Source organism: Melospiza melodia, chromosome 15 (genome assembly GCF_035770615.1).
Source record: "Melospiza melodia melodia isolate bMelMel2 chromosome 15, bMelMel2.pri, whole genome shotgun sequence".
NCBI lineage: Eukaryota > Metazoa > Chordata > Aves > Passeriformes > Passerellidae > Melospiza > Melospiza melodia.
In genome coordinates, this window is record NC_086208.1 from 2,174,247 (window position 1) to 2,202,213 (window position 27,967).

The 27,967-nt window shown below is 55.9% G+C and overlaps 2 protein-coding genes across 4 annotated transcripts in view; one reads left to right on the plus strand and one right to left on the minus strand.

Moving 5' to 3' along the window:
• Positions 1 to 3,073: 3,073 nt before the first annotated feature.
• Positions 3,074 to 15,318, plus strand: OAZ2 (ornithine decarboxylase antizyme 2). The gene is given in 6 exon segments (XM_063169313.1): positions 3,074 to 3,216; positions 6,283 to 6,358; positions 6,360 to 6,440; positions 10,807 to 10,982; positions 12,779 to 12,864; positions 14,588 to 15,318. Coding segments are annotated over 6 exon segments (573 nt in total). The 5' UTR covers positions 3,074 to 3,196; the 3' UTR covers positions 14,722 to 15,318.
• Positions 15,319 to 16,702: 1,384 nt separating this feature from the next.
• Positions 16,703 to 27,967, minus strand: part of ZNF609 (zinc finger protein 609) — a 66,391-nt gene continuing 55,126 nt past the window's right edge. For all 3 annotated transcript variants that reach the window (XM_063169315.1, XM_063169314.1, XM_063169316.1), the window contains exons 4-10: positions 24,420 to 24,507; positions 21,646 to 24,001; positions 20,865 to 21,231; positions 20,530 to 20,705; positions 19,853 to 20,069; positions 19,663 to 19,741; positions 16,703 to 19,517 (exon numbers count right to left, since the gene is read on the minus strand). In XM_063169315.1, the coding sequence (XP_063025385.1) occupies positions 19,668 to 19,741; positions 19,853 to 20,069; positions 20,530 to 20,705; positions 20,865 to 21,231; positions 21,646 to 24,001; positions 24,420 to 24,507 (3,278 nt within the window). In that variant the 3' untranslated portion in view covers positions 16,703 to 19,517; positions 19,663 to 19,667. The remainder of the gene's footprint in view (positions 19,518 to 19,662; positions 19,742 to 19,852; positions 20,070 to 20,529; positions 20,706 to 20,864; positions 21,232 to 21,645; positions 24,002 to 24,419; positions 24,508 to 27,967) is intronic.

Genomic DNA, 27,967 nt, shown 5'->3' on the forward strand with positions numbered 1-27,967 from the left:
CCAGGAATGCTCCCGGTGCTGTTTTGGTTGTAACAGACACAGACATGTCAGCACAGGAAGAACAAGCTGGCAGAAGGGCTGGGACTGAGGTATGAAAACAAAATTCTCTGGCAGGGTTCATTTCTGTTTTTTCCTTAGGAAAACAAGATCCTCACCTTCAAAGGAGGATCAGTCATAGAAGGGGGATGAAAAGGCACTGTTGAAAACTTAATTACATCCCTAGGTACATGTCCAGCCCGAGAAAGTTCTGAATGACACATTTCTAACAACGTTTTTAAATAGCTGGGAATCACTGATCACTTCTGTCCATAGTTTTTTTTAGCAGCTACACAGTCCACATTTAATCACAATAATTAGGGAGATGCTCAATTAGTGCTTGCAAGCTTCTAAAACAGAGAGGTTGCAGACTGCATCTGTTTTGCATCTAGAGTTTGGGACAGTCAACCCCAGAAAACCAGTGTGACAGAGTAAAGCTGTTTGGAGGTGTCTGTCCTTCCTCAGACTGGCTGTGGCAAAAAGAAATGTCCAAAAATACGGTGCAACAGCTCTTCTCACTGCCAAAATCATGGGTGCTGGGTGCTCCTAGGGTTTGGCACTGAAACAATTTCTTGAGGGCAATGCCCCTCTTTGGCCTCCATCCTCAGGACACCTCTCAGTGCACCCAGCACCCTCCCTGGGTGGGCTCATGGGCACAGACCCCTCAGCCAGCAGTGGCAGAGCACTGGAGAGCTGTGAGCAGCACCAGGCACCTTGTGCTTCACACCCTCTCCTCCTCACCACAGATGGGGACACGGAGCGACACGCAATAAAAAATAAAAAGCCTTCCCAGGGAGATGCAAAAATAATACTATGTACATTCCAGCTTCCCAAACAACAATCGCCTGAGAAGCCGGCACTGTGGGAAAGTCTCAGTTCGCTTTTCCTGGGCATTATAAATAGCATCAGGGCTTCAAGCAGGGCTGGAAATGCGAAGGAAGGGGGAAAAGGCCATTTAATGGGCTCTGTTTGAACTTGGGCCCTGGCTGATGTCCAGCTTTCTGCAGAACATCTGGTCCTTTCCTGCCGAGCCAGGGGCAGCGCCGCTGCACTGGGAACTGGGAAGCGCCAGCCCAGGGATGCTTGTCAGAGCCCAGAGCCCCTGAGCCCACCGGGGCTGGCACCCCAGGCTGCTGCAGGTGCCACTCAGGAGCTGCCTCTGCCCTGCCCAGGTGTGAGACCCTGCAGGGCTCCAGCCCTGGGGGCTGGGCTGGCAGCCACAGGCACTCCAGAGCTTCTCTTCCAGAGGGATGCTCAGTCCCTGACCCCATGTGAAGGCTCAGCACCCACCAAGATCTCTTCCGTCTGCCTGGTTCTCCAGGAGCCTCATCTTTGGCTGTGTGACTTCTTTTCTCTCATGGATACATTGCTCACCAAAAGCCCCTGCAGAACCCTGTCATGGGCAGCTCCACATTCTGTTATCCACGTGTTCAATCTTTACACTGGCTCCTACTTTCCTGTTGTATCTCAGGCCACATTTTATGCACCAGCAACATACTTTAAGCAGGATATAGAATCATCATGTCAGGAGATTGAAAGGGATATTAGATCCCATCTAGTTACAACCTGCATGGCAGGGACACCTTCCACTATCCCAGGTTGCTCCAAGCCCTGTCCAACTTGGCCTTGGACACTTCAACAGATGGGGCAGCCACAGCTTCTCTGGGCAACCTGGGTACCAGGGCTTCCCCACCCTCACAGGGAGGAATCTCTTCCCAATTACCTCTGCACCAGTGGCTTCTTCTACGTGGCTCTGCTACCCATTCCCTGGCCCTGTTCCCCAACCTCTCCTCCTGCCACCTGTGCCCCTGTTCCTGCCTGGGCCTTGTCACTACCTAAGACCTGCCCCACAGGGGTGTTGGGGGAGAACTGGGAGCCCCAGAAGAACAGGGAACTTGAGGGGAGCCCCGGGAACCCATGGGGAGAACTGGGACCCTGGGGAGAACCAGACCATGATGAGAGCCAAGAGCCTGAGGGGAGAACCAGGATCCTGGGGAGAACCGGATCATGAAGACAGCCAGGAGCCTGAGGGGAGAGCTGGGACCTTGGGGAGAACCAGACCATGAGGAGATTCGGGAACCTGAGGGGAGAGCCAGGGCCCTGTGCGTGACCAGAAGACGCCTGTGGGGAGAGCCAGGGCTCTGTGGGTGACCAGGAGGAGCCTGAGGGCAGAGCTGGGGCCCTGTGGGTGACCAGGAGGACCCTGGGCAGAGCCGGGGCCCTGTGGGTGACCAGGAGGACCCAGGGCAGAGCCAGGGCTCTGTGGGTGACCAGGAGGAGCCAGGGCAGAGCCGGGGCCCTGTGGGTGACCAGGAGGACCCTGGGCAGAGCCGGGAGCCAGGGCAGAGCCGGGGCCCTGTGGGTGACCAGGAGGAGCCAGGGCAGAGCCGGCAGTCAGGGCAGAGCCGGGGCCCTGTGGGTGACCAGGAGGAGCCAGGGCAGAGCCGGGAGCCAGGGCAGAGCCGGGGCCCTGTGGGTGACCAGGAGGACCCTGGGCAGAGCCGGCAGTCTGGGCAGAGCCGGGGCCCTGTGGGTGACCAGGAGGAGCCAGGGCAGAGCCGGCAGTCTGGGCAGAGCCGGGGCCCTGTGGGTGACCAGGAGGAGTCAGGGCAGAGCCGGCAGTCTGGGCAGAGCCGGGGCCCTGTGGGTGACCAGGAGGAGCCAGGGCAGAGCCGGCAGTCTGGGCAGAGCCGGGGCCCTGTGGGTGACCAGGAGGAGCCAGGGCAGAGCCGGCAGTCAGGGCAGAGCCGGGGCCCTGTGGGTGACCAGGAGGACCCTGGGCAGAGCCGGCAGTCAGGGCAGAGCCGGGGCTCTCGGGCGCGCTCCCCTCAGCCCCGTCAGGGACGCAGCAGGCGCGCGCGCCCGCGCGGGGCGGTGACGTCACGGGCGCGGGGCGGGGCGAGGCGGGGGCGCGGCCGGGCGCGCGCCTTTGTTTGGGGCGGCCGTTCCCAGGCTGCCCGCGCGCCGCGGGGCGGGGCCGGGGGCGGGGCCGGGGGCGGGGCCGGGGGCGCGCGGCGCGGGGGGCGTGACGGCGCGCGGGCCCGCGGGGTCAGTCGGAGCGCGGCGCCGAGCGGAGCAGGAGGGGATAGCCGGGACACAGCCGCGCACCAGCACCAGCAGCGCCGATAGCCACCGTCAGCCGCACCGGAACGAGCGCACCATGATAAACACCCAGGACAGGTGTGCAGCGCGCTCCCCGCCCTCCCTCGCTCCTCAGCGCGGCGGCGGCGGCGGCGGGCGGGCCTGGGGCGCGGGCGGGCGCTGAGGCGGCGGGGAGGCCGCGGGACGTGGGGAGGCCGCTCCGCCTTTCCTCGTTTAAAATCCCCATCGAGGCGTTGCTTCCCCGCGGAGGAACCCCCCGGGGATGGGTCTGGGCTCGTCAGGGCCTGAGCGCCCCTCGCTGAGCAGCCCCGGCCGCGGCGGGGTCCGAGCGCTCCCTCCCCGCGCCCCCCTCTGCCCGGAGGAAGGTGCTTTTCCAGGCACGAACTTGCAGCATCTGTGTGTTTTTCTCAGCTGGCCGACCTATCTTGTGTGTGTGTTCCTTGTTTGGAGTCCCCAGAGTGTCATTTCCTGCGCCCCTGTGGCCGATAAGAGCCCAGAGGATGCGTGTGGGGCAGCCTCGGTTCTTGCCCCTTGCCTGTGTGGGAGATGCTTGAGCTGTGCTGTGTTCAGCAGATGGTTATTTACAATTTACCCCTCAAATCGGACTCCTGGATATGTGTCCAGCAATAATAATAATAATAATGTAATAATAATTGTTCCTATTATTGTTGTTATTAGTATTATTATTATTCAGGTACAGTTGCATCTCCAGCGCCTGTTTTAGGAAGGGGCAGAAAGGAAAACAAACAAAACAGTCATTTCTCCAACGTCAGGAGAGCTCTCTAGATCCTTCCATCTGGTCTAAGTGTTCCAAGCAAATAAAACCCCCAAAACGCGAGGGAAATGTGTCGATTTCAGCCCCTGGTGGTGCTCTCAGCCTGGCTCTGTGTGCCACGAGCAGCGATGATGGGGTTCTGAAGTTGCTGAGCTGCCCTTTGCTCTTCCCAGGGACAGGGCACGGGCTTGGGATCGCTGGGAGCTTAGTGAGTTAAAATTACACCCGCGGGATGAGAGCTGAGAGCTCAACATGGACTTCCAGCTCCCCTTGCGGGCAGAGCACAGACGGGGAGCTCGAACTGAGGAGTTCCTCCACGGAAAGGCCTTGGTGATCTAAATGCATCCTAATTTCTACCAAGCAGCAGGAAAGCAGCTTCTCCAAGGAGGACAGACGTCAGAAGGGAGCACAAGCCTAACTTTTAAGCTACAAACAGACCTCGGGGAGAGTTTGTAGCGAGGATGGGTGGAGGGATCAGATGCTGTTGGGTGTTTGCATGAATTTCCCCCCAGTGAGCTGAAGCCCAGCTGGAGAAAGCAAAAGCCCTTTTTTGCACTCTCTTCCCTGAGGGTGCTGCTCTCAGAACCCCAATCCTCGGTGGGGTCGTGGTGGTGTGCAGGGACCCTGATTTTGGGGGAGGATGGTGGAGGTGTGCAGGCAGCAGCTGAAGGGGGCTGGTGTTTTGACTTCTGCGTGTGCCAGAGGAAGTGAAACCGGGAAGTGTCTTTGGCTGCCTCTCTGGTTTAATTTTTTTTTTTTTTTTTCCCACAACTCCACTTCATTATCCAGTTTCTCGATGCCTTGGCCGCAAGTTGCAAAGAGCTATCAATAGTACATTGTTGGCTGGAGGCTAGAGGGAGGAGGGAAGGGAATAACAAAGCTGCCAACAGCTTTCGGGGGTGGGGACGGCACAAAGTGCTTTGTCATCCTCTCGACATCCTCTACTACTGAGCACACACTGGCCCATTGATGGCCCCGGGCACAGCAGGGAGCACACAACACCCTGCTCTGCTCCCAGACATCTCCTGGTGTAGTGAAACTGCTTTTCCTCCAAGAGCTGCCTGACATGGCAATGCTGCCCCAGTGCCCCCTCTAGCAAACCTGGGGCAGGGAATATGTGCAGGAAAATATCAGTGTTTTCTGTAGAAAGATGGCTTTGGTGGTGGGTGGTAAGCAGAGATCCGTGGTGAATTCTGCCCTGTGCATTTGTGAGTTGTTTTTGGCACTCAGAAACACCAACCTGTAGTAGTTTTGTTTGCAGCTGGCACGGGCAAGTGACAAGGCCAGGGTGGATTGGAGCAAGCAGGTCCAGTGGGAGGTGTCCCCGTGGAACTGGGAGGGCTTTAAGGTCCCTCCCAGCCCAAACCAGACTGATTCCCTGTTTCTGGCATCTGAGGTGGTTCTGACAGTGCAGCTCTGTTTGGATACTTAAGCCTGTCTGCCTCGTGGACAGGGATTAGAGTGGAAAAACACTGCACTGGTAATCACTGCAAGTGAGAAGTTTAAGGGCAGACAGTGGCTGTCAGAGCAGCTGCAGAATTTATCCACTCAGCCTCACTGCTGGCTCTGTGCTCACAAACCCCCCTCACTGTGTTGTTTTGGTGGTGCTTGCACAGCTTTGAGCTGTGTGTTCCAGAATGGGAGCACTGGGAAGGGCTGTGCTGAAGGAACATTGCTGGGCCTCAGCACAGAGCTGTTGTGGTGCTGAGAGAGGAACCAAGGCTCCAGAAGTAAAATAATTTGCTTTGATGAGTTTCCTAAAAGCCAGAGCAGGTATTGAAGGCTGTGTCCAAAGCAATTCTGGAGGACCATGTGTAGAACTTCCAAACAAACTTGGAAACTGCAAAGGAAATGTGTTTTCTTGCTGTTCAAAGTAGTTCCTGGGGTGAACTAGTAATTTTTAGGGTGGGATGGAAGATGCTTGCATGGTGCTTCATGTGTGTGTGAAAATATTGCCATGGATGTTGTGGAGTGTATTGAAGAACCAACCCTTTCACTTCTCCTGGCTTTGAAAATGTGAAACTTAAACCTTCTCCTCCTAGGCCCTGTTGATCTATTTGTAGATATTTGCCTCTAGAAAATGTGTGCTCATCTGGTCATGTGTTCCCAGCCATCTGCTCCTGGCAGCCTTCCAGGGCTCCCTGATTAGCATGAGGTTGCTCAGCACTCTCCGGGTTCCCGGCTCTGGCCCCTCCTCCATTCCCAGCAAAGCCCCCTGCGGGTTCTGGTGCCACCGGGGGCAGTGGGTGGTTTCTGTGCTGACCCCTGGGTGCTGTGGAGGAGCGAGGATACAAACCATGTGGGGGTTTGAGCCTCCCAAACGCCATCCCTGCTAATGTAACAGGGTGTTCTCTCTGTTTTTCTTGCAGTAGTATTTTACCTTTGAGTAACTGTCCCCAGCTGCAGTGCTGCAGGCACATCGTTCCAGGGCCTCTGTGGTGCTCCTGATGCCCCTCACCCACTGTCGAAGATCCCCGGTGGGCGAGGGGGTGGCAGGGATCCTTCTCTTTCAGCTCTGATTTATAAGGTGAGACACATTTAACCTCTAAACATTCACCTCTGCCTGTGTTACAGCTCTGCTCAGTTCCTTGCACACTCTGGTGGGAATAAATGCAAAGAATTCTGAGATAATAAGTGGGAGAACAGGTAATTGTTCAGGTCTCTGCTGCTTAAATATCACCTGGTTATTAAGAAATGAGAGCCCATTGTGCAGCAGGTCATTCACCAGGCTGTCCCCAGGGGCCTGCTGCAGCTATTGTACAGGGAACCTGCATTATCAAAACGTGAAAGGGCCTCTGAAATGGCTGGCAGAGAAAGGAAGTGAGAAGCAGAAAGGTGAAATGCAGCAGGGGAGGGTTGATAAGCTCCTTCCTGCCCCCTGCTCTGGAAGGTGAAGCTCTCAGGGCCTGGGAGCTGCCTGAACCCAGGAGCAGATGGGAGAGGCAGCTCCCAGACAGGGCTGTTCCCAGAGCATGAGCACAGGCAGGGCAGGATCAGCAAGGCTTTGTGTCTGCAGGCCTGCAGCTGTCTCATTTGGTGTTCCTCCTCATTCCATGGGACCTCTCCTTTCCAGTGAGGAGCCCTGGCTGCTCCTTCCTGTGGAGTGATTTGTGTGCCTTGGCTCACAGCTGTCTCCTTGCTGGGACAAGGGCTGCTTTTCCTTGCAGATGAGGCAGGCTGAATTTCTGCTGACCCTGCAGATTTGGCTGTTGTCAGAGGTGTTAGACCTGATTTTAATTAACCTGTGGGTGGCACACAGACGTCACCTGATGAAAAGATACAGACCCTTTTGGGCCACAGCTCCCAGAGACTCCTCTGGGAGTTCCTGAGAGAATCACAGAGCTCCTGGTTGCTCTGAGTTTCCTTTGGTGAGTTTTCAGCACTTTCCTCACCTTGCAAAATGCCAACCTCTGAGCCTCCAGTGATAAGGTCCCATCAGTTTAATGCTCAGGGTGAATTGTCACAGATGTTTGGGGGTACAAACTCCAGAGAAGCTGCACAATGGGCTTCCTGTCACAGAAGGAAGATACAAAAACAGCATCAGGTGGGCTCAGCAGAAGTAATGAATCCCCTCTGGGTGGGAAATGGGACCCTGCAGCCTGAACTCCTGCTGCCCAGCTTTGCCAAGCCTTGTGTGTGCACCAGGCAAGGCCCAGAGGCAAAAAAATGGGCTCAGCATGGAGGAGGAAGGTGGAAGGAATCATTATTTGGAGACTTTGGAGTGTTTGATTCCAGTACAGCCCCAACATTGCAGATTTTGGCAGTGGTGTGTAGGCAGGGGGGATGTCATCCAGATAACTGCATCCCAGAAATATGGATGGAATTCCTCCTGGATTTATTGCTTGACAAAAACTAGCAGAATCTGTTAGAAGATCAGCCCCTTCTGTAGCAAAGAATCATGGAATAGTTTGGGTTGGAAAAACCCTCTAAGGTCATTCAGTCCAGCTGTTCCATCAGCACTGCCCATGTTCCATGTGCCAAATCCACAGGGCTTTTAAACCCCTCAGTGATGGTGACTCCACTTCTCTGGGCAGCCTCTGCCAGGCCTGGACAGTCCTTTCAGTGACAACATTTTCCCTAATACCCAACCTGCTGTGGCCTGCAAGTGGTTGAGGTAATTTCCTCTCATCCCACCCCTTGTTCCCTGGGAGCAGAGCACGACTCCCACCTGGCTGCTCCCCCCTGCAAAGGAGCTGTGGAGAGCAACAAGGGCCCCCATGAACCTTCTTTTCTCCAGGCTGAGCCCCCCCAGCTGCCCCTCATCAGATTTGTGCTGTCCTGGAATGAGGGGCCCAGAGGTGACCCCAGGGTTTGAGGTGTGTCACACTGGATTCTGGTCACCTGCTCAGTCTGGCAGTGCTGCAGTTAGAGCAGCTGAGCTTTCCAACCAGCATGACCTGCAAAGGCATCTGGATCTGAAAGCTGCAGTCCTTTTTCCAGCTGTATCAGCTGTTCCAGTCCAAGGGATGACCTTTCTGAACACACCTGCCTCTGCCAGCAGGACTCAGATACGCCACTGCCATAAATTTGGGATCGCTTTAGGTGTTGGGATTTTTGTGTTAAGAGACTTTGAGCTCAGCTCTCCGTGCAGGGAGCTTTGCTGGAGCTGGGAGTGCCACAGTGACTGATGTGGGTGCTGCACAGCTGAGATGTGCCCTGCAGGTGCAGCACATGGCAGCAGGGAGGGCTCCCACAGCTTTCTCCAGCCCCTTGGCCAGGGTGGGTTGTACCATCCTTCCTCTGACCCTGCCACCACACCAGGGCCTCCCCCCATCCTTCCTGGGACATCTGAGGAGCAGAGCAGGGCTGGGAAATCCTGTGTTTGGTGAGTTGGAACCAAGTGGAAGTGCTCCTTGCAGCTTTGCACTGCTGAAATGGAGCTGCAGGGCTGGGGAGCCAGGGTTTGGGCAGCTGGGTGAAATCCACTCTGGTGGCAGAGGGTTTTGTCCACAGGAACGTGGCAGGGGGATTTTGTGGGGGGATTTTTCCACGGTGAGCTAAAACCGAGTGCTTGTTGTGTAAACAGGATTTTGCTTTGAGCAGCTTCCAAAGAATTTTGGGCTGTTGTTGCTGCAGCCCACAGAGTTTTTCTCTTCCCCAGCATCTCTGGATGCCTAGAAATAAAGTGTCAGCTGGCCCAGGCAGGCTGTGTAAACCTAATTCCCAGTGAACCAGGGGAACTGGTTCTGCTAATCCCTGTGGTCCTGCTGCCTTTGGCTCCTGGGCTGTCACAGGGGGTTCAGTGGAACAATCTCACTGGGTTTAGGGCACTGGACACAACTTGTGGTGCCAAGGAAGTTCTGAACCAAAGGGCTCAGAAAGCTTTTCCCTTCACTGTGGCAGTGCCATCAAAGGCACACCTCCCACGTGTCAATCCCAGCCTGCTCCCCTTACCCTCCTCACCCAGTTTTACTTTTGTGAGCATGGGAAGAGCTGTGAGCTTTTCTGGAGAGAAGGATGTTTTCTGGAATAGAAACACTTTCTGCACTGAAACAAGACCTGTAAAGGGTCCTGTAAAGTCACTGCTGGAGGATTTACACATGAGCCCCTTGGATTTGTGTTTTGTAAGAATCTCTGTATTCAGCCCTGCCTCTCTCTGCTGGCTCCATCACAGCCACAACTTGACCTCATTGGAACAGCTCTCAGTACATTTCTTGGTGCACTCAGCCACTCAGACTTCCTTCAAACTCAATGAATAAACTTGTTTCCTACAGGATATTTATTCTGGTGAAGTGTAAGCTTGTTTTCCAGCTCAGCTTTGTGAACTTTCAATGAAAGGCAACTTCCTCTGCTCAGCTTTCAGAGGCCAGGCAGCTCCCAGTTTGCCCATGGTATTACTTTGTCACCAGTGTCAGTGTCCTCAGAGGCTGCTCTGTCATACAGCTCTCAAACCAAGGGACATCTGGTTTAAGACAGGAGGTCATAGGAATTAAAGCACTGGGACAGTGGCTTGAGGAGCTTGGAAAGAGCTGCTGAATTAATCACCCTGTTAAAATAAAATATCTGGAGGCTGGACAGCGCTCACCCAATGTCCCAGAGGAGAGAACCACTGCCCACCCACCTGCTGAGGACAGGGGGACACGTGGCTTTCCAGGTTTCAGAGCTGCCCAGGTGCCTGTGATGAGGGACAGGGACACAGGAGCTGCCACCAAGCACAGGGGACATTCATCTCCACTGCAGTAACAGTGTTAACTCAGGGCTCTGCACTGAAACATGGAAATCATGACTGGGCAAGCCAAGTGCCTGCAGGAATTGTCTGAAGGAATGGGGCTTAACCACTGAATTGTTTTCTAGGAACTGCTGAGCTGATCCCAAGTAATCTGCATGCTTGGCATCCTCATGGGGCAGGACTGGGGAAGGACATGTGCATTTGTGGTCTCTGGAGGAGACCTCCTCAGAAGCTTCAGATCTGCTGGAATTTCCCCATGCTCTGTGTTTTCCTCCCTTACACCAGGAGGCAAACCATAAAATCTGGGAAAGCAATTTGTGGTCACTCCTGGAACAGAAAGGCTGTGTTGGGGATGGGGGAGGCACCAAACCTGGCTGGGCTGTGGTAGCAGCAGCTCTGTGTTGGGTGTTGGGTCCAGTTGTGTTCTTGGAAGGGCAGTTCCTGAAGCACCACCAGCTGTGGCTGGAGCCTGCAGGGAGGGAGTGGAGTCTTCTACTCAGAAATTTAATACCATGTCAATATGTAAAACTACATTCCTTAACAGGAAAACATAGCTAGAAATCCCTCTGAGGGCTGAGAACTGTGTGATGTGTCCCTGAGCCAGCAAAAGGAGAAGGGAAAAGCATAATCCTCTTCTTAGTAAAACCCTGAGACCATTCCTTTGCATTTGCTTTCTCCAGTTGTCTTCTGGCTGTTCAGGACTTTACCTTTTTCCTTTTCCCAGGATGAGAAGATCACTGTTAGCCAAGATGTCCCAGTGCATGAAGGGAAGCCTCACATTGTCCACTTCCAGTACAAGGTCACAGAGGTGAAGACCTCCTCCTGGGATGCAGTGCTCTCAAACCAGAGCCTCTTTGTGGAAATCCCTGATGGATTATTAGCTGATGGAAGCAAAGAAGGGTAAGTTCTGCATCCCAAAGGTGCAGCCATGGCTCCTGGAGGGCAGGACTTGGGTTACATAAGTGATTGTGGACGGACACCTCATCCCTGGAAGTGTTCCAGGCCAGGCTGAATGGAGCCTGGAGCAACATGGTCTAGTGGAAAGTGTCCCTTGGCAGGAGTTGGAATGAGATGATTAAAGGTCCCTTCCAAACCAAACCATCCTGGGATTCCATGGTGTGTGTGGGGAAAATGGGCTGTGCAATAGCAGCTCTGATTGTGGTCTGTGCACATGCTGCTCCCTGGTCTGTGGAGTCCTCCATAGGAATATTTTTCCCCCCAGTGATATTCCAAGTGAGTTACATTTTTTGAGTCCCAAGCCTAATGAAAAACAAGCAATAAATGAGCAGAGTGAATCTTTGTATACTTTGGTATAGAAAGCCAACAAGATTTCCTCTGATATTTTATTATTTTTTGATTTTATTTTTCTCTGGCCACTTGGCAAGCCAATCTTGGCAGATTTTCCTCTTTTTCAGGGAACTAAAAACCCCTCCATGCTATTGATGCTGTCCTCCTCAGTAGGTGGATCTGCTCTTGGAGCCCTGGTGCTGGGCTCTGCCAGGAGCTCTGATTTTTCTCTTGGCAGAATCCGGTCATGTTTTGTCCAGACAGCTCTGCTATGGGAAGTTTGTGTAAATGCAGCTTCCAGAGCAGCTCCTTCCTGCCAAGTCTCTGTGCCAGAGGTCTCTGCTGCAGTGGAGATGTGGCTTTGCTGGATTCCTCAGCTCCTCCTAAATCTCCAAGCAGGCTTCATCCCTCAGTGACACGAGCTCATTAAGGAAAAACCCATGGCTGGGCACCTTCAGGAAAGTGGCAGTGTTGTTGCTGTCTCACACTTGTCTCATTTGCCTCTGAGTCCAGATAAATGTTTGTGTAGTTTCTCCAGTTGGCCTGTAAATCTCTGGGCTCTCCCTGGAATGGGTCCTTCTGGGAGGGGATTTATTTGCCACTGTCATTGTGACTTAAAGCGCAATTTTGTCAGGTTATTTTTAGCTGGGTGAAACAGCCCAGGAGAGGCCAGAAGCCATAATTAAAGTAGTTCATTAACATATTAACAGAAGCCTTGCAAATTTAATCTCCTGCTCTGCTCTGACAGCTGGTTGCTGAGATGTGGAGTGAAGGCCTGTTTGTCACTGCTGTGGCAGCGCCAGCGGTTCCAAGTGACAGCAGTTGATCAGTGAGCCACCCTGGAGGCTGCAGAGGGGTTCCTGCAGCACCGCTTCCATCAGGAGGTGGCAGAAATAATCCAGCTGGGAAGGCAGGAAGCCAGGATTCAGGGGGCAGCAGCTGTGCCATCCAGCTCAGGAAATGGCTTTGCCTGTGCACGTGTTCTCTGGGGATGGTTTGTTCTCCTTTTCTGCCTGCCACGAGCTCGGTTCTGGGCGCTTTTCCTTCCCAGAAAGCACAGAACTCCCAGAGCCCCCACGTGCATTGCCAGGGAATGCAGCCTGGCCTGGGAGCAGCTGCAATATTCCGCTTCCTGACCACGAAGGCTTCGGTCCCAAAGCACCACGGGTGGGGAGGGTGTTTGTGGCTGTGAGGACAGGAACTGATCCTGACTGGGAGCAAGGACAGCTCTTGGATCTGCAGGGCAGGAAGCCCATTGTTTCAGCACCCATTGTTCGCTGGAAGGGTGCTGTAAACAATCTTTGTGTCCGAAATCATCCAAACAGTTGATAATTTGATAATGCTCAGAGGCTTCCTCAGGACAGGACTTCCCAGAGCTCATGTCCTTTTGTCTTCTCCCTCCTTGGCAGGTTGTCAGCACTGCTGGAATTTGCTGAAGAAAAAATGAAAGTCAACTATGTCTTCATCTGCTTCAGAAAAAGCAGAGAAGATCGAGGTGAGAGCTGGTCTGTGCTCGCGTTTGCTCCTGACATCCTACACGGTGCTGCTGAGACTTTAAAGAAACTTGGTCATCCCAGGGGACCCTCCCAGTGCAGGGATTGTTATGTGCATAATTCCTACAGGAATAGTTTTGTGTGGAGGGTAAGGGTGAGGGAGTGCTGTGGTTTCTCCAGCAGATGTGCTGGATAGGGCTTGGAGCAGCCTAGTCCAGTGGAAGCTGTCCTGGCCCGTGGCAGTGGGGTGGAATTCAATGAGCTTTAAGATCCCTTCCAGCCCAAACCATCTGGGATTCCATGTGGGATTCCGTTCATCTGCTTTGCTGCCCTGCCATTAAATACTCTGGTGCAAAATGCTGCTCCTGAATGATTTGGGGTGATTTTTTCATCCAGTGTCAGTTAATATTCCCCCTTTTGGTGAGCAGTGAAGTCTCTGTTTGGCACCAGGCTGCTGTGACATGGAAGGTGAAAGGGAGGAGTTACTAGACACAAAACAAGCACTGTTGTCCTGAAATTCATCAGCTTTTTAAAGATCTCCTGACACTCCTGTCCTTTCCAGGCTTACAGGTAATCCTGGCCCTAGCTTGAGATACTTATGGCTTTGGGGGCTGCATTAGGGTCTAAAGATAGACATGCTGGGTGAGGGATTACAGCCTGGGGGCTGGGGGATGTACCAGGCTGGGAATGTGTCACTGCAAATCCCACCAGAGCCAGGCTGTATCCCAGCCAGTAATTCCAACCCCAATTCTAATTTTACTCTGCAGCTTCACGAGCTGTCCCGGCTTCTCTGAAATGAAGAGCCTTAGTAAAGCTGAGCTGAGCCCAGGAAGATGTCATCATCCCTCATTACCATGCCAAGAATAATTTCCAAATCAAGTCCTGGCTGTTATGTCACACTAGCACTGCAGAGGCTGGGGACAGGGGACAGAGCCAGTGCCAGGGGTTGTTTGTAGTTCTGGAGTGGTCAGATCCTGGGTCCTTGTCTATGCAGCTGGAATTCAGTGCTGCCAGAAAACAGCTTCAGGAGCTCCTCTGTGTTATCACTCAGTGTCCTGGAGCTGATTGCCCGAGGGTGCCACAGGGTGGGACACTGCACCAGGGTATCACAGGTCACAGGGCAGCCGTTGCTTCAGTGACACAGGCACGGTGCCACAGAACTGGATCTGTGTGGGCTGGCCCCACTCTGAATTCCCACAGGGAACCATAAGTGGCTTTCCTGGGGTCCCACCCCGACCTGTGCAGAGCTGTCTGGAGTTTCTGCTGAGCTCCAGCACCTCCTTGTGGAGACAGCAAATGTCACCCTTGTCCCCAAAGAGATTCCTCCTTGCTGCTGTCTGTCCTCTCTCGGTGCTCAAGGGGTGCTGGGCCTGGACAAATCCTCTGGGATGGCCACCCACATCCTGGGAAAGCAGGGATGTGCAGCTGGTGCAGGCACACAACCAAGGATTGCTGTTTCTCACAGGGGATAGAAAAAATATTGCAGGAGAAACATGGACAGAGCTGCTCAGCTGCACAGCTAAAATCCCTTGACACTCAGGAGCAGCTGCAGTGAGCACAGGAGGAGACAAAAGCCCCCAGCCTGCTGGGGAGGGCTGTGCTTCTCTGCACAGGAAGCTGTGGATGCACTCACAGAGGGTGTCCCACGCAGTTTGATACTGATGGCTCAAGGGAGAGGCAAAGAGGGTTATTCCTGGTGGTAACACATCTCCTTGTCTTTGGTAGCTCCACTCCTGAAGACGTTCAGCTTCTTGGGCTTTGAGATCGTGCGGCCCGGCCACCCCGCTGTCCCAGCCCGGCCCGACGTGATGTTCATGGTGTACCCCCTGGATCAGAGCTCTTCCTCCGACGAAGAATAGCTGCAGAGGGCAACTCCAGTGGGACCCTACATGCTGTGGAGGGGAGAGAGGACCACCTCCTTTCCTGAGGAGAGGGAAGCAGAGCTTCTGTTGGACTGCGAGCGCATTTCTCATTGTTAGATTGGGCTGTGTACCCCCAGAGTTGACTCTCATTGAAACATGTTGCCTAGAGAACTATCTATCACACATGTAATCATCACTAGGAAAAGGAAGATGTTTATGAACTGGCATAGGAGCTCTTCCCATGCAGCTGCATGGTGTGGGAGCCCCGGGGTCGGTACCACCTTGGGGACTCCTCCTGCCCGCCCTGCGTGGGCTCAGCTGGGACACGGCCCCTCCATGTCCCACTCAAGACCTTACAAACAGCCTGGCTTGGTGTGGGGCACATGCAGGAGACACTCAAGTTTATCCTTTAACACTACATTAAACCCCCCATACATCTCCACTCCAATGCTGGTTTAACTGGTCTAACCTTTTTTTTTTCCCTTTTTTTTTGAAACTTCTTGCTCTTCCAGCTTTTGTTTTACGCAGTCTTAACCCTGTTCCATGTTCCCACTACACTATCACAGCATTCAATAAAAGGGGCATTCAGATGAACTTGACACACCTGGGACTGCTTATTTGGGAGGAGCAGTTTCCTGACCTGCACCGTGCTGGCTGGGATGGTCCAAAGAGCCAAGAAAAGCTCCTGCCTTTACCCCCAGGATGGGTTTGGAGTAACCCCAAGCCCTCAGCTCTGCTCCTACTCATCTTCCCACAGCGATGAGCTCAAGGCTTGAGATGCCACCAATGGCTGTGTCCAAACCAAAGGGTTGTGTGGGGGCAGGTGCTGGGATATTCTCCCCACCCAGGGGCTTTTGCAGGAAGGGGCCACATGGTGCCAGCAGTAGGTCATGGCTCAGCCCTGTCCCTGTACTTGGGCTGGCTCTCTCTGGCAGGGAATTGGGCTGTGCCCCAGGGCAGTGCCCTCAGCTCTTCCTGGCCTGGCTCCTTGTTGTGGGATTGCTCCTGTTGTGCCCTTGCCCTTCACAGATGATTCTACTGGGAAGCTGGACCTGCATCATTCCATATCCACCATGGTGAGTGGTTAGGGAGAGGTGGGGCTGGGATATGAGTGAGGGTGAATAAATAATCATAAATTTGGGTCTCTTTTGCCCTCTTTCACCTCCATGAAGCCAAGAGGGAAAGGAGCTCTGCTCTCTCCAGCAGGGCATTAGACCCTCTACCAGTTTAAAATCAGAGGCTGTCCTCTGAAAGAGGAGCCCTTGGGAATGGGTGTTCCTGGCTGAAACTGCTGAGTGCTGCTGCTGCCTTGAGAAGGGTGCAGTTTTACCCCTTCTTGTGGCTGGAGCTGCCCCAACTGTGGCCCGAGACTGGTGGGTGCCTCCTGGGTGTCCCTGCACGTGCCAGTGGCTGGCACATCCCAGCTGATGGGATGGGAACCACTTTGCTGCTTCTTACTGGTAAATTTGACTGGTAAAATGTAGGATTCTAATCACAGGAGCTGGAATGAGGCTGATCCGAGCTCATCATTCTGCTGGAGATACGAGGCTGTGTGACTGCATGTGCTTCTCGGACAATTTCAAATCCTCTCCTGCCCTGCCTCAAGTAAAGGAGGGCAAATGTGGATTTCCAAGATCATCAAATGCCTTCCAAAAGCACCTCTGGAAAATGTGCAAGGTGCCTCTGCCCTGTACCTCCTGAACCCTCAGGCCATGGTGTAGGGCAGGCCCTTGGTGCCCAGGGGTTCAGCCCTAGGGGGTTCTGCCCCCAATTACCAGCTCTGAGCTCAGCTGCAGCACCCACCAGAGCCGTGAGTGCTGGGCCAGAGGTGGATCTAGGGGTCAGTGAGAACCAGGAGCCTGCTCAGATGCCTGAGGCAGGGAAATCCCCTCTCCCGCCCCTAAAAATAACTGGCCACGCTCTTTAGGGATAAAGGACCAGACTTGGGGGAACAGCAAGAAAAAGCCACCCTCACAGGTTTGTGATTGTCTCTTAAAAAGATTTATTCTCCCTCCTTGCCTAAATGTACAAAGGCAAGAAGAGTACAGTTTGTATATATATATATTTATATATATATATATAAAAAAACAAGGAACTTGGTAATAATGTACACTTTACAGAAGGGCAGAGTCAGGAAGACTGAAATGAAACCCAACACAGCAACGCCAATGGAAACGAGCTATAAACACCAACGGTCTGACACCGGGGCTGGCCCAGAGAACCCCGAAAACGTCAAACCTCAAACCTATTCTGCAAAAACTGTTGTTTCATTTAACACCTAAAGGGAGACTCAACTGGGACCCAAGTGGGAAGGTGGGGAGCAGCCCCCCGAGCCCCTCTGCCTGCCAGCAAAGCCTGTGGCACCCCCAACACCCCCAGGCACTTCCTCTGCGCCGCTGGGGCCGCTGTGGGCCCCGGCCGTGCTGGGAGCCCGGCTGGGCCGGGCCGGCCGGGGCTGGAGGTAGGAGCAGCCAGCAGGACACCCCTCCACGGTGGATGTGGGGCCCTGAGCACCCTGACCCTGCCAGTCAGGACACCCCTCCACGGTGGATGTGGGGCCCTGAGCACCCCAATCCTGCCAGTCGGGACACCCCTCCACGGTGGGATGTGGGGCCCTGAGCACCCCAACCCTGCCAGTCGGGACACCCCTCCACGGTGGGATGTGGGGCCCTGAGCACCCCAACCCTGCCAGTCAGGACACTGCTCCACGGTGGGATGTGGGGCCCTGAGCACCCCAACCCTGCCAGTCAGGACACTGCTCCATGGTGGGATGTGGGGCTCTGAGCACCCCAACCAACCCTGCCAGTCAGGACACTCACTGCTCCACGGTGGGATGTGGGGCTCTCAGAGCACCCCAACCCTGCCAGTCAGGACACTCCTCCACGGTGGATGTGGGGCTCTCAGAGCAAGCACCCCAACCCTGCCAGTCAGGACACTGCTCCATGGTGGGATGTGGGGCTCTGAGCACCCCAACCAACCCTGCCAGTCAGGACACTCACTGCTCCACGGTGGGATGTGGGGCTATCAGAGCACCCCAACCAACCCTGCCAGTCAGGACACTGCTCCACGGTGGATGTGGGGCTATCAGAGCACCCCAACCCTGCCAGTCAGGACACCCCTCCACGGTGGATGTGGGGCTCTCAGAGCACCCCGAGCCCGCCGGTGCCCGCTCCCGTGGCTGTGTGTGGCTCTGTGCCGGGTGCGGGGCGGGTCCATCAACCCACCTTGTCCCTGCAGAGTGTGCCGGGCCACGCGGCCCCGTCTCCTTCCAAACACAACAAAAGGTGGAAGAAAAATGAGTCAGACAACAAGAGCAGGCTGGGGCCACTGTGCTGCCGGCACCTGAAGCGGGCCGAGAGCAGCCAGCACCTCCTTTCCAACTGGGTACAGTGGGATGGGGAAGAAACGGGGAAAGAAAACAAAACCCAAAACAACAGCTTTCAAACAATTGCTTTTTACAGTATGTACAGAGCCCAGCAGGCAGAGCATCCCCGTACAGCGGCCCTCGGGGCCGGGTGCGACACGGACACACACAGCTGAGAGCGACGGCCCCTGTCCCCCGGCCGGGCAGCGGGAGAGGCGGGGCGGGGCGGGGCGGCGGCCCGGCCGCTGCGGGGCCGAGGTAGAGTGTCGGCCTGGGGTGAGCCGCGCTGGGGCTGGGGGCAGAGGACCAGAAAGCCCCTGTCCTCAGAGCTGGGAGCAGCCAGGAGTGGGGACCATCTTCCTCCAGGACCTGGTGCCCCCAGCCCTGGCACGAGGCTGGAGCGGGGACCGGCACGGCCCCACACGCCTCCGGCAGAACCTAAGTGTGCTTGTTTCTTGCTGCGCCCTGCCTGCGGCCTGGGGAAGCTGCCCTCAAAGAAAAGGTGGATGAAAAGGGGAGCCACAGCCCCCCCAACAGCAGGATGTGCTGCCCCAGGGTGTGGGGGGCACTTGCCGTGATAGTGGGGCAGAGAAAAGGCTGGGATTTGTAGAGCTGCGGCTCCGAAACCAAAGCAAAAGCCACAGGCAGGAGCTTCAGGCAGGTCTTGGCCGTGCACAGCCTGGGGGGCCCAGACAGCCTGTGGGGTGACAGACACAGCCCCCAGCTCTGTCCCCTGCTGCCCCCAGCCCCACAGAGACCCAGACCCCAAGGGCAGAGGCTGCTTTGCTGGGGCCAAGAGCTTATCCAGCCCCACTCTGGCCACTGGCCAGGTGCTGGTGGCTTCTGGCCACAGGCACAGAGTTGTGGGTGCTGTGGGGTGCAGGACCAGATGAGGGACTGGGAGAGCCCCACAGCTGCCTCCAGCCAGGCTGCCACCCACCCACCTGGCTCACACCAGCCCCCTGACACCCGCCAAGGCTCTGTGAGCCAGTCCTTCCTTCCTTTCCTGAGACTGTGGCCACACGGCAGGCTCGGCCCCATGTTCCAAGTCCCCGCCTGCCCCCAGTCCTATCGTGAAGCAGCAGCTCACAGAGACACGGCAGGGTCCCAAATTCATCAAGAAACCTCAGTGCTTCTGTTTCCTCTTCATATGCACCAGGCAGGTGAGTCGCCTCCACCCCAAGTGCTGGTGCTCAGTAGAATAAATATATCCGCAGGTACCAGCTCACCCAGTCCCCAGAGAGGGGTGGGGTGGGGAGTCAGTGTGTGTCCGACGAGGGGAGAAGACAGAGTCTGCCTCAGATCACGGCAGGAACGTCAAGCAGTACAATTAACACCATTCAACTGATGTCTAAAGGAGTCTCCAGCGCTTCTCCATGTGAGCCAGTCACACGTCTTGCACAGCCCAGGCATCCCGGTGTGTCACATCCTGCCACGACCCAAGGGCAAGTCAGCTCCCACGAGCCCCAAGAGGCACGGGCAAACCCTAAACCCTCGAGGGCATCCCGTGAGTGCCCATGCCGGGCACCTGGGGCCCGGCCCGGCTGGGGAGTGCGGCAGGAGCGGAGCCTTACCGTTCTCACCTCCGGGGAGGCGGGTACAGGGATGGGGCGGAGCCTTGCTGGCTGGCCACGATGGCTGTGGAGGAGAGACCTGCGGGGACAAGAGGGGTCAGCAGCGGCTGGGCCGGGCCCTCGGGGACAGAGTAAGGGTCTCGCGGCCCAAGGGCAGGTGCAGCCCCCTCCAGCCCAGCCCCACTCTCACCTGTTGCATAGGGCAGGTTGTACTGTGCCGGCAGCAGCGAGTACCCGAGGTGGTGGTGGTGGTGATGTGTGGAGAGCAGGCGCTGCGAGGGCGACGTGCGGGGCCGGTCACCGCTCCTCTCCCCTGCCCCCGCTCCTCCAACGCTGCTGCAGCTGCCACTGCCCCCCACCACCCCACAGCCACTGCGCTCCCGCTCCTGAGACGTCTTCTCGCTTATCTGCGGAGGAGAAAGCACACACTGCTGAGGGACATGACCAGTGGCCCCAGGGCACGTATCAGGACGTTCCCTCTGCCTTTGCCCATGGGGTGGGACAGACAAAAGCCATGTGGAGGATACAGGGCCTGTTTGAGGACCACTCTTTCCTCACTGTGCCTCCCAGCTCAGCCCAGCAGGAGCCATGGAATGGAGACAGCCCCCACATCCCACCTGCCAGCTCCAGGGCTGAGGACAAGTGTCACCTGGTTGCTTGCAGGGTCTGGAGATGCCCCAGCACTGGGGCACAAGTTTGGCCGGTCCATCCCAAAGGATTTGTAATGTAGGAATCCATGGCTGCAGGTTCCCCCACAGCAATAGAAACAGCAAAACCACATGACAAACAGAGCTGCTCCCACCTCATTATAGGATCTAGGGACTATCCCACAGAGCTGGGTGAAGCCAGCACCCTGCTGATGCTCACCGTGGGTGATTTGCTCTTGTAGTGGCTGGCATGCTGCTGCAGGATGTCCAGGGCCTTGGACTCCGAGCTGGATTTACAGCTCACGCTGGGGCTGGCCCGGGACTTGTCACTGTCATCACTGCCAGATGCCTTGCTCCCATATGGAGAGAAGGAGTAGCTGGAGGGTAGGTATGATCCTGGGGGGAAAAAAGCAGTCAGGGCACCCGGAGCATTCAGGCAGCACAGTGGGAGCACGTGGCTCTGTACGTGTGTGAGAGGATGTCCCACAGCCACCCCCCACCCCGAGAGCAGGGACAGCTGGCAATGGACACCCCCTGAAGGCCCCAGCTCCCTACCTGGGTAGTTCTGCATCATGACGGTGGGCATGGCACGGTAGCTGGGGTGGTTGGGGTCATACGACTGGCTGTAGGAGTAGCCGTGCATGTACGGGATGTAGGACTGATGCTGCGTGAGGGGTGAGGACACGGGGACGTGGACACTGGGCCTGGGGTCCTTCCCCACCATGCGAGCCTCCTCGGTGGGGGTCAGCTTGCACTCGGAGCTGCTGCTCTCCTTCCCGTCCTCCTTGGATGAGGCTTCTTTGCTTCGATTTCTTTCTTCCTTCAACTTTCGGTCCCTCTCCTCTTTCCACCGCTCATCCTCTGTCTTGATGTCTGAGTACTTTGCTGGGTACACGTAGGTCCACATCCGGGGCTCAGCTTCCTGCAAGAACAGCCAGCCATCAGAACAGCTGCCTCCCTCTGGTGCTGCCCTGTCCCAAAACCAGCCTGTGTTTGGAGAAGACTGGCAAACCCCATTCCCTTTCTCTGAGCTCTCCTTGGCCCACCCATGGCCTCCACTTCCTGCAAGAACAAGCCAACCACCAGAGCAGCTGCCTCTCCATAGCCCCACCTGTCCCAAATCCAGGCTGGGTTTGGAGGAGACCAGCAAACTCCATTCATTCCCCTTCCCCAGGCTCTCCCTAGCTCATCTGCGGCCTCACAGCCCCGCCCTTTTTCTCTCATGGAGTCTCCCCACGTGCTCTCTGAGGTGATGGCCCCATCAAAGCCCAGTGAGCAGCTTCCTCCAGGAGCAAACCCAAGGAAGGCTGGGCTGGCAGACAGGGCAGGGCATTACCTGTCTGTACCAGAGAACAGGGTCCACCTCCGCCTGCCGGCCACACTCGGAGCCAGCCTTCGTCTCAGCCGTCTCCTTCCCCAGGTGACCAGGCTCACCCAGCTTCACCTTCAGCCCCTCAGCGACCTGGCTGCTGGACAGCTTGGACGAGTCCTCCAGCTTGGGGATGATGACGGATTTGGCCATATCAGGACCTCCCTGCTCCTTGGGCTTGCTCAGCCCCGACTTGACGAGGTCTGTGAGGCTTGGGGCTTTGGTCAGCGTTGGGGGCATGGGTGGCTTCTGCTTCCATTCTTCTTTGAGTGCCGCCTCCCTCTCTTTCAAGCCCAGCTCTGCCTTCTTCTCCAGCCCTCGCTGCTGCTGCTGCTCCAGGCTCTGCCTCTGCTTCTGCTGCTCCTCGTACTGCTGGCGGTAGGCAGGGTTGGTGCTCAGCAGGTGGGCATGGTAGCCCTGCTCGCTGTAGCCGTAGGGTGGCACGTAGGCGTACTGGTTGTAGTAAAGGGACTGCATGTACATGTTGGGGCGCTGCTGGATGACCGAGGGCTGCTGGCTGGAGCCACTGCCGAGCTCTGCCTTCTTCTCTTCACAGCCTTCACTCTTCACCTTCACCTCCGGGCTCTCCTGCTCCTCGTCCTTCTTCAGCTTCAAGGTCTGTGTCTCGGCTGCAGACTGCCCGCCGGGGTTCAGGGGTCCTGGGCTAGCCTGGGGGTAGCCAGGGGAATAGTAGGTTTCAAAGCCTTGGTAGAAGGGAGACTCTTTGCTCTGCGGTTGTGGTGGGAAAAGAGCTTTTTTGGCGCCTTCCTTGACCAGCTGCTCTGGATCCTTCGCCTTCACACTCTCCAGCTTGCCCTCCCCATCCTCCCCAGCATCAGAGATGTCCGAGTAGGCCGGGCTGTTGGTCTTCACCGAGCTGGCCTCTGCCCCATTCTGGGTGACAACGTGCAGCGGGGTCAGGGGCTGGGCTGGGTTGGTGTTCTCCAGCCTGCTGGCCCCGCCGATGGAGGGACTGGGGGCGTTGTCAGTGAAGCTGTAGATTTTATCTGCCTCGGCCTTGATGCTGGCGAGCCGGCTCTGGTGGGGGTCAGATGAACCGTTCAGCAGTCCCTCTCCTTTCATTCCCAGCTCACTGGATTCCCCCCGGAAAGGGCTCTTACCTTCCTCTGCTCTGCAGGCTTTGCCAGGAGTCAAAGGGTTTTCCACCTCTTTGGGCTCTTTCTTCTTCTTGTCTTTCTTCTTCTTCTCCTTGGAAGGGGTGAGGGCAGGGTTGACAGCGAAGGGCTCTCCCATCACTGTTGGCTTGGGCTGGATGGGTTTGAGCTGGGGGCTGTTGGGCATGGTCTGGACCACAGTTGTGGCCAGGCCAGCGGAGGAGCCGGGGCTGGCTGTGGTCAGCGTGGCAGTCTGGAAGGTGTAAATCGGCTGCGGGGGGATGGCTGGTGCAATGGGTCTGGCAGACTTCAAGCTTTTGGAAGGAATCTTCTCCTGTTTAGCACCAGAGGCCTTCTTTGACTTGTCCTTATCAATGCATCGCTTCTCCAGAGAGTCAAAGTCATCGTTACTCGTCTCATCGGCCACCGAGGGACCATCCTCAGAGCCATCATTGGACAGAGCACCCAGGTCTGTGTCCCCTTCCCCACCCACCTTCTTCTTGCAGGGGACCTTGGCGCTGAACTTGCTGGATGGGGAGGGGCTGTGCGGCTCCATCAAACGCACCTTGGGGGTGGCCGAGCGCGCGGGCGAGAGGGAGCCCTTCTGCGTTCCAGCAGCACCATTGCAGCTCCCAATGTCGGCATGCAGGGAGGGCTCCTCGCCATACTCACTATCCACATCTGCTTCTAGCTTGCTGTCATCATCCGTGTGCGCGTGGGCCTGGTGGTACTTGAGCCCATTGATATGCTTGTACTTCTTGTTACAGTTGGGGTGGGGGCAGTCGATGAGGATGGGCGAGGGGCAGTTGCGCTCCAGGACAGCCGGCTCCACCTTGACCGCGGCAGGCGGCACCGAGGCCGAGCCCATGGAGTTGGTGCGGATGCGCTTGCTGCCCTTGGAGTCCTCCGAGCTGGAGTTCAGGTCCATGTCGGAGAGGGGCTTGCTCTTCCTCTTGGTGACCGAGGAGGGGCTGGCCTTCACGTCCTCGGCGGTGCCCCCGGGCGGGGTGCGGTGGTCCGAGGAGTTCTGGCTGCCCCGGCGGCCCTTGCTGTTGGCTCCCGCCCGGGTCTTGCTGCTGTTGCTGCTGCCTTTGCTGTCCGAGGCGGCGGCCGTCTCGTTCACCGGCGTGTTGCTGTTGGGGCGCATCCGCTTGCCCCTGCCCCGGCCGTTGCGCATCTCCAGGTCACTGGTGGGAGAGTCACAGAACCTACAGGAGGGGGACACAGAGGCTTGAACAGACACATGGCTGTGCTGTCCCCAAGGCACAGGGGGGACCCCCTTACTCCCCTCACTACCAATCCCATACACTTCTCTCTCCACTGGCCGATAAAGAGGAACCAGAGAGGTTCCCTGGGAAGTGCTAAACTGTCTCCAGTCCCCCCACATGTGACTGCAGAGGCAAAGAGCCATGGGAGCAGCTGGGTTGGGCATGGAGGACATGCCAACCCCAGTGGCAGCCCCATGGGCACATGGCAGAGTGTTCCAGGTGCCTTGGGAGCCTGAGATGCCAACCCCAGTGGCAGCCCCATGGGCACATGGCAGAGTGTCCCAGGTGCCATGGGGGCCATAGAGGCCCAGATCTGCCCTCAGCACCAGGAGCCCACCAGAGCCCCCCACGCACTCACCGGGGAGGTGCCCAGTCATGCTGCGTGCAGTCCAGCAGTGTCCCCACGTATGTCTTGTTTCTCCAGGTGACGTTGACCACCAGCATCCCTGCAAGGCAAGGGGAAAGGGTCAGACAGGGCCAGGTGTGATCCCATGATGCCAGGAACCTGCCCCTCAAGACAGGCAGGAGGAAGGGATTAGCTCTAGAGTTGAAGGAGGGTGGACAAGTGGTCATGGGCTCTCAGAAGAGTTAAGACACTGGGCTCAGGGCTGGAGGGACACCAAGATGGGATTAGGAGACTCCCAGCTCATCCCTTCTCTTGCCATGTCTCACCTAACCTCTCTTTCCATTCCCTACTTTCATGGGATGTGAAAACCCAGTGACCCCCAAAGGGTTGTGGGATTTCAGCCCTTCAGGGAGGACCTGAAGATCCACATTGGCTCCGTGTGTGCTCAGGTAGGGTAGGGAATGTGAAAGAGCTGGAAAGACCTTGGGGAAAGTGCAGAAAGCTCCTAGAAAGGGCTGTGCACCCCAAAGTGGAGCTGCAGACCTCCCAGGAGGGCTATGAACCAGCACGGCCATGAACCTCATGCCTCTTCAGAAAAAGCTGCTACTGCCACTAGATGGCAAGCTGAGCCCAGCATTCCTGCCCAGAAGACTGTCCCTGGCAGGGAAACCCAATCCTGGCAGAGTAATCCTCTGTTGCCCGGGGCCACTTTGCTTCAGCACCTCCACGGGAATCCCTCTGCCCTGTATTTTCCTCTGGAGAACCATCCATGGGGTCACAGCCTGCCATCGCAGAGCAAAGTCACTGGGCATTCAGAAAACCTTGGAGTTTCAGCTTTTCCACACTAATTCAGAAGAGGAACTGCCTGGCTCACACCCACACTGAGGTGAAGGACTCTCAGTACCTCTTCTGGGAGGCAGAGGGGTCTTCCACAGCACCCCTCAGCATTGTGGCATCTCCTCCTTGCCACGGATCACTGGAGCAGAGTCTGTTGTGCCAGGCACATTTATCCAAGCAAGGTAAAACTCGGAAACACATTTGCAAGGGTTGATGAGTGCAGCAAGATATACGGCCCTGGGAGATGGATGGAGCCGAGGGAGCCCGGAGCAGCTGCGCCTGAAGCATGTTTATAAATCTCAGCCCACATCCCCCGTTGTGCTATGCCAGCAGCCAGCTGCAGGCTTCGGCATGGATAATGCATGGAGCCAAGGCCAGACACGTGGGGCTCCTTCAGAGACAGAAATGAAATGCAGACCTTCTCTTTCTCCTTTTCCTCCTGGAAAACGTTGCGATTAGATCATGGTGCCAGCACATGGCTAAGAGGCACAACTGGCTCATCCCAGTGAGCAAGAGATGCTGGGCTCTGCCTTCAGAGGAAGGTGCTGGGGACCTGCCCTAACGAAGACATGGCCAGGCTGTGATGATGGAGACAACCTGAGGGAGAAACCAACTGCTGGGAATCCACAGCCCAACTCATGGTTCCAGGCATCCCAAAGAGGGCACATGGAATATGGCCTTCTGTTCCTCCTAATGCAGCAGTTTATGGCAGGCAGGAGCCTGTCCCCCTTTCCTTAAAATCCAAAGAAGCTCCTGGCTGCCTCCTGCACCCCAACCCAGCCCAAATCCCTCCCAGTCCTTCTGCTCTCCCTGCCAGCTCAATCCCTCTGAAGGCAGAGAAGGCCACGTGAGCCACTGCAAGTTAATTGCATGGCAAACCACTGGAGTCTCTTGTGCATCCCGGGGCCAGTGTGTGATATTAGAAACAAGTGCTGGCATTTTTCATCCCGACCACCACAGTCACAAGAGAGAGATGAAAGAGGAAGGGGCAAAACAAGCTGGCACCGTGTCTCCTTCCCTGTTGGAACACCAGACCTCCAATACACACCAGCCTATATTTAACCCGCTGCAACCAATCATACCAAATCCCCTCCTAATCCTCCAACAATAACCCAGGACAATTTAAACCCCAGGATAGATCCTAAGCAGCTTTTTTCACCCACTGTGTCCCCCTCCCACGGCAGGATGATGAGCAGGCATGACAAGGGCAGCAGTGAGGAAGCAATGCTTTCACATCTCCAAGAACGCCGATGCTCTTGAACAGAAGGAATCCCACTTGGGTCACTCCCACCCCACCTGGTTTATGGGAAGGTGACATCTCTGAAGCTCTTAAGGAATCAATATCACCCAAATCTGGATGCAAACCACTCAGCATCCTGCTCACCAAGTGCTCACATCAGAGTTGTATCCCGGCTGGAGAAATCAGGGGTTGGTGATGGTGCAAAGTTGCCATTCAGGAAGGCAGAGTATGAGAAAATCCTGGCATTATGTGGGATGGAGGAAAAGGTGCTGTGGACACCAGGAGCCATTCTATTGAAGCACATTTCCCCCTTTTTCAAAGACAAACCCCCCAAGCCCAACCAAGAACATCTCCATGAATTCCTCCTCCACCTGCATCACTTCCAGGATGCCCTGGCTTTGGGATGCCCACTCTTCCATTAATTTCTTCCCCAGCTGCATCATCTTTAAAATGATCTTTGTTGTTTCCCCTCCAGCTGCATTACTTCCAGGGTGCTCCAGCTTTTCACCCCATGTGCAGAGATCCCACCTGACCTGTAGTGCCCAAGCTTTGGGACACAACACCAAAGCTGCTCATGGCCACCATGCTCCTGCCAGGAGACAGGGGACACCACAGGGCTGTCCAGCATAATTGTCACCTCACCCAGTGAGGAGAGATCGCTCACCAATTACCATCACGGGCAAAAGAGACTCACCCTGGGGAAACTAATTTAATTTATTATGGATGAAATCAGACTAGGGTAATGAGAAATAAAACCAAACCTTAAAAGACCTTTTCCTGGCTTCTTCCCAGGCTCAACTTTACTTCTGATTTCTACATTTCTGCCCCTAAACAGCACAGGGGGATATAGAATGGGAGCTGCTTTTCCTCCCCTTCCTAAATACATTATCCTGCCCTCATGGGTGATAGGCTCTGCTTTAGCTGACCTTGTCCAACATGGGGGAAGTCTCTGGTGTCTTCTCACAGAGAAGTGCCCTCTATCAAACCTCAACAGGCAACTGGAACATGGTTTCCCTGACAGGGCCAGAGGGAGACAGCATCATCCCATCACACCATGCAGGGATGGATGCTCAGATGGTGCAGGAGTGTCCCTGGCCATCCAACTGCTTTCCAGGACTGCAGCACACAGAAGGAACACTGCCCTGGACTCCAGGAGAGAGGACTATGGCCTCTTCAGAGACCCATATGACAGAGTGCCATGGGACAGAGCCCTGGAGGGGAGTGGGACACAAGGAAGCTGGGTGACATCCCAGGATCATCCCTTAATTTAGGAGCAATGCATCCCAACAAAGAAAACTCAGGTGGAAATGCCAGAAGGCTTGATGGATTAACAAGGAACTCTTGGAGAAACTCAAACACACAAAGGAAGCCTGCAGCTGGGGTAACCCACAGCTAAGGGGCTCAATGACTTGTGTGCCTTGATTTTCACCAGCAACACCTGCTCCAGCCACACCACCTGATGGAGGAGGCAAAGACAGGGACT